The following is a 5,911-nucleotide window of genomic DNA, read 5'->3' as shown; positions in this document are numbered from 1 at the left end:
CAAACATTAGTTATTTATACAGACTTTGGCAATCATGTTAGTCCCTGGAACTTGGCTGGGACTAACCTGCTGCCTGTGAAAGGTTGGGATGTGGAAGAGGATGCCTGAGCTAAAGAGAATGCCCTCTGTCGCAGCTCCTTGATAAGGATACACAGGTCTTTTGGCCCACATTTATTTTTCTCTGTGCCTCCAAGATTCCAAAGAGCCCACTACTCTCACCCCTCAGTGGCTTTCAGAATTGGATAAGTCACATCCCAGGTTGAGCTGCCACACCCCTCCTCTGGCCTCTCCACTACCCACGTTTTCACATTTAATTTTCTCAAGCCAGTTTGCTGAGCTGGTCTGGTTCTTCTGGCAGGAAATGCCCTTTATGTCCACAGAGGGAGGGTGACAGAATCTCCTGCCTATACTCCCCGTCAGCTTGGGTTTAAGGGGTCCACCCAGTTTCCTCCTTCACCGCTAGCCTTTTAAGTTCTCAAGTTTATGCAGTCAGAGTCTTTGAGTTTCCCAAATGTTCACCTTGTCCTGGGTAATTCCCTTGGTCCCATTACAAACGTGCAGCCCCTCCCCTCTCCTGATCAGCCCCTAGACGTGATTTTGGCCGGACCTCCTCTGGGGAAGGCTTGCTCCTCAAAATCTGGAAGACCAACTGTCCCTCTGTTCCTGTTGGAATGGGCACGGGATTTGCAATTGTAGGTAACATCAAGTCTCAGGGACTGTTTGGTCGTCAATACTGTTGCATTGAAATTCTTTCTCTCTTGAGATGATACCACTGTCTCCCTAAAGGTGTGTTAACGGGAACATTAGGGAATTTTGATGTGGCACCAACACCCCCATCAAGTCTACTTCCAGTTTGGTTTCCTTTTCTTTTCCTTTCATGCATGGACCTGGGGTTCAGCTGGAGGTGTGGAGAGTACAAAACCCCATCAGGGTTAAATGCCTGGAGATCCAGGACTAAGGTTCTGCTCTCAGGTGGAAGTAGCCATTTCAGCTAGGACCTCAAAAGGAAGGTGTGGTCAGACGAGGTATAATGGCTTCCGAGGAGGCCGAGGTGGGAACAGAGGCTAGAGCATGAGAGTCAATGCCCAGGTCTGAGCACAGGGCTCCCTTCACCACGCCCCTCTGGTGAGTCAGGAGCCTAAGGTGGTCCACAAGGACCTGCAGGCCAAGAACCCAGAGATTTGTCCTTTCTTCCTTACGAATGAGCAGACTTTGCCTTTGCCTCTGGGTGCAGGTTTGCCTTAATGCAAAACGTTTTGATTTCTGTTTTGATGTTTGCCATGCATAGAGGTTCACAGGGCAAGTTTCCCCTGTGTCTGAAAGTCGAGTGTTTCTAAGGAGCCTATTGTAGGCCAATGTGGCAAAATCCTTTTTGTAGTTTTTAGCGACCGGGCTGTGCGTGTGAAAACAGGTCTTAATGGAAAGTCTTTCATAACAGCCAATTGATGTTTAGAAAGAGTGGAAGGGGGTGGGGGGAGGGAGAGAGAGAGAAACATTGATGTGAGAAACATCCATCAGCTGGCTCCTGCCCACCCCCTAACGGGGGTTAGGAATGGAGCCCTCAAGAGACCTTTGGGGGCACGGGAGGATGCTCACCACACTGAGCAACACTGACCAGGGCTTGCAGTCTCTTATTGAGAGGAGCCTTACTTGTGACATGTGAGCCCTCTGTTGTCATGGATAAAGTGGTCATTCTAATATTCATAGAAGGGGCACACAATAAAATGTACATGTTGGAATTAATGGTTATTTCTCTCACCTGCAGCTCCCCCATGCTTTAGAAAACGTTTGTGCTGCTTTTAGGATTCCTCATTTAAAAGGTGTCAAAGGCCTCAGTGGTACCCATTGTGTGGGTGTTCCTTAATCTTCCCCATCTATTTTATTTCCTGGAACTTAGCAAGAGGCAGTCCTGGGCCACGGGCTGCTCCCTACTCCAGGTGTTTTCAGCCCTTCAGTGATCCTCAGAAACGTTTTCCGTGGAAAGGTTGGGATCATCTCTCTGGTTTCCCAGGACTCACTGCACAGCAGAATTCCAGCTAGCCAGTGGGTAGATGTGGGAGGGGTCCAGTGGTCATCTCACCCCTCCTTGGTGCCTGGTTCTTGTCCTGCCAGTGTCAGAGGAGAGGCAGGGCTGAGTGGCTTTGCGGCCCCTAAGCAGAAAACGGGGTTGTGGTAAATTGGGGGCGTTCCAGTTGTTGCCGGAGCAGTGCCTTTGGCCCTCAGCTGGTCCCTCTGAAGGAAGAAAGACCGGGGTTGCTCATGCTCAGCCTGACAAGATGCCTTGCTCCCGGCTGTCTCCCAGGATCTCTTTCATAGCAGCTTCATGGGGATGAGCCTTCCGGCTCCACGCAGACTCCTGGAATTGGCATGTCAGAGCCTGCTGAGGGATGAAGCCTCGGCCATCGCTGCTCTGGAGTGGCTTCCTGTGGAGCTCTTCCCACCTCTGTTCATGGCAGCCTTCGCTGGGAAGCACAGCAAAGTCCTGAAGGCCATGGTGCAGGCTTGGCCCTTCCCCTGCCTCCCTCTGGGGGCCCTGATGAACCATCGGCAGCCTCACCAGGATATCTTGCAGGCTGTGCTGGAGGGACTCGATGCCCTGCTTGCCCAGGAGACTCGACCCAGGTACAGGGGATCCAGTAGCCTGGGAGCACCCTGGGGATCTGAGCAGTTACAGCTGGGATCCGGGTGTGTGCAGGGCCAAAGGGAGAGCTGAGGGAGGCCTTGGAGCCACTGCTGGGGTCATTCTGGGAACAGGCTTCGGATAGATAGGGCTGATGAAGATGCCGAGGGTGACCCAAGGGACACGAGCCCACTCCTTCCTGGTGGCAACTAAAGGTACCAGGAATGGGGACCATGAAGGACCCCAGTAGCACCAGGAGCAGCTGATTCCTGGGCCATGGAGTCAAAGTCCATTCAGGTGTCTGGCCCAGCTGCCCAGATTCCTAGACTCATGGTCTTATTCCTTGTTATCTTAATGCACCCCAGCAGATCTCCTATTTTCTCCACAGGAGATGGATACTGCAGGTGCTTAATTTACAGAAGAGAGTTCATCAGGAGTTCTGGATCGTGTGGGCCGGAACCAGAGCCCATGTGTGCTCACTGCTGGAGCCTGAGGCCCCACAGCCCAGGAGGAAGAGGGGGAAAGTGCACAGCTTAACGGCCAGGCCAAATTCACCCTTGGCCCCCGTGGAGGTGTTAGTAGACCTTTGCCTCAAGAAAGGTGTCCTTGATGAGTCCCTCAGCTACCTGATTAAGAAAGTCAGCGAGAGGAGAGGTTTGCTGCACCTTTGCTGTAAGAAGCTGAAGGTGTTTGCGATGTCAAAGCAAAACATTAACATCCTGGATATGGTGCAGCTGGACTCTGTCCAGGATTTGGAGGTAAACTGTACCTGGAAGCTGTCCACTCTGAGGAAGTTCGCTCCTTACCTGGGCCAGATGGGCAATCTGCGCCGGTTCCTGCTCTCCCACGTCTTTACGTCTTCTCACACCACCTTGGAGCAGGAGGAGCAGTGTGTCAGCCTGGTCTCCTCTCAGTTCCTCAGCCTGCCCCACCTCCAGGAGCTCTATTTGGACGATGTCTCCATCCTCAAAGGCCGCCTGGACGAGATCCTCAGGTGAGGGGTGGCGAGGTTTCCCTGCCGACCAGAGCGAGTCCCTTTCCATTTCAGCGCACAGTGACGGGCTCTCCCGTGTGCCGTCCCTCAGCAGTGCTAGAGTGCCTGAGCCACTAGGCGGTCCACACAGTCAGTGTCTTGTTCACTGCTCTGTCTCCTTGCATGTTGTGTCATAACCCCCCAGACAAAGGTAGGACGTATGCACTAGGACAGAGGCTAGTAAAGAGACTCCTTGCTAGGAATTGGCGTAATGGAGGCTTCGGGACAGGGGATGGTAGCTTTGGGAATCCTTCTGAGTGGTGTCTAAGGGAAGATGATGCAATAGAAACAAGTGAGGATTGCAATGACTAGGGGAAAGCCAATCAAAGGTGCGGTTTCAGGGGTTAAGTTCCGCACTTAGAGATTTGGCCATGGCAGCCTTTCACTCCAAACCTGCCTCAATCACCTGTCTGCCAAGGGTTGCCATAGGCTCTCGCAAACAGAATGCCTGGTAAATGCAGGATTCTGGAGGGAGGCATTACGAAATGGGATAGGTGGTTTGTGGACAATGCAGTGATCTAAGTTCCTGGAGGGTGGCGGCCCTCGCTGGATGTTGCCTGACTGTGCCCAGGTTAGCCCTTTCTGCACATCTGCCAGAGGCCTCATTGGGCTAAGAGATGATGGTGACAGGGGTCTAGGCTGTGGCTGGAAGGAAGCCCGAGTTGCAGGCATTTCGGGACATGTCTCCAATACTAAAATGCACTGGTTGCCTCCTGCTTCAGACCCTGGGCCAGGCTCCTTTCTGAGCTCCTCCCATCTTTACCTCCCATCTTTATGTTCACAACACCTGTGTGTTTGGGCTGGGGGTGTATGATGAGTAAATGGAGTGTGTGAGGTTTCATCCAGTTGGATCCGTCACGGAGCAGATAACAGATGGAGAAAGATTCCACTCAAATTTGCTCTGACGTGAATGTCCCTTTTCACTGTGCAACATGCTGGGTTTGATCATCATCTGGAACACTGTAGGCTTCGGTGACATGGGCCTCTTCACCCTGAAGGCCTGGATCATCCTCACCTGCCTCTGCCCACCAGGTCCATCCCCCACATGTAACTGCTCTGTGTCTCCCCAGGTGCCTGAAGACCCCCTTGGAGACCCTGTCCATCACTAACTGCCTGCTTTTCGAAAGAGACTTGAGACATCTCTCCCAGCACCTGAATGTCAGCCAGCTCAAAAGCCTGAGTTTCAGTGGGCTCAACCTGACCAATATCAGTTCTGGGTCACTCCAATTTCTGTTAGAGAGAGCCTCCCCCACTCTCCAGGACCTGGACTTGGATGAGTGTGGGATCATGGACCCCCAGTTCCTGGACATCCTGCCTGCCCTGAGCCACTGCTCTCAGCTCATGACCCTCAGTTTCTGTGAAAACCCCATCTCTATGACCGTCCTGGAGGACCTGCCTCGCCACATCGTCGGGCTGAGCAAGCTGTATTGCGTGATTTATGCGGCCCCCCTGGAGAGTTACGAGGAAAGGAGCGGCACCATCAACCTGGGCCGACTTGCCCAGATGCATGCCGTGCTGAAGCAGATGCTGCAGCAGTTGGGGCGGCCCGGCATGGTCTGGCTCTGTGCTTACCCCTGTCCTCACTGTGGCTGTAGAACCTTCCATGACCCAACTCCCATTCTGTGATCCTGTTGCTTGAGTGTCTAGCTGGGTGCCCATCTGGGCACTTGGGCACTGAAGCCCAGACATAAGTGTACCATACAGGAACACAGCAGCCAGTTTCAGACAACTACTCGGGGTTGGGGGGGAAATGCTGGCAGGGGACTCGATGGTTTCTTTGGGGAGATTTGTCCTAAGGAGTTTGAAATATGCACCTGAATCTCTCATGGGGAGGGATTGAGGCTTGGGTGGTAGATGCGGGGATTACCTTTGCTTGAAGGGTTGTGAATAATTGTCAGTAATAAAGAGAACTGGATGTTAACCGTCTGGTGTCCTCTATGACATGTTAACCTGATTCTCCCACCTGCAGTTACTGGACAAGTAAGAAGGCATGAGCATCGTGATGGGCAGACACTAGGCTGGTGGAGGTTGGGTCAAGGAGATCACATCACCATTTATCCTTTCTGGTTTGGTGGTTCTTTCTGGTGCACCGGTACCTACTCACTCACCTCTGTGACTGTTCAGTGGGTCAGCACACACAAGGGCCATCCACAGGGACTGGAACAAGTGGCTTCCAGTGAGCACCACTGAGGTACAACTGCTCTGGGGCCGTCACGGGGAGCTAGTCCAGGCCCTGGACTCAAACACTCCTCCCCACT

The 5,911-nt window shown here is 52.9% G+C and overlaps 1 protein-coding gene across 1 annotated transcript; it reads left to right on the top strand.

Moving 5' to 3' along the window:
* Window positions 1-816: 816 nt before the first annotated feature.
* Window positions 817-5,279, top strand: LOC139000603 (melanoma antigen preferentially expressed in tumors-like). Its single transcript, XM_070402750.1, has 4 exons — window positions 817-839; window positions 2,290-2,622; window positions 3,009-3,614; window positions 4,724-5,279. Exons 1-4 carry the CDS (start codon window positions 817-819, stop codon window positions 5,277-5,279), a joined length of 1,518 nt encoding a protein of 505 aa, XP_070258851.1.
* The last annotated feature ends 632 nt before the right edge of the window (window positions 5,280-5,911 follow it).

This window comes from Myotis yumanensis, unplaced genomic scaffold (genome assembly GCF_028538775.1).
Source record: "Myotis yumanensis isolate MYYU_CA2020_CCGP unplaced genomic scaffold, mMyoYum1.0.hap1 SCAF_24, whole genome shotgun sequence".
NCBI classification, from domain to species: domain Eukaryota; kingdom Metazoa; phylum Chordata; class Mammalia; order Chiroptera; family Vespertilionidae; genus Myotis; species Myotis yumanensis.
Note: the sequence above shows the minus strand (reverse complement) of the source record. Positions and strands in the feature narration are given on the sequence as shown.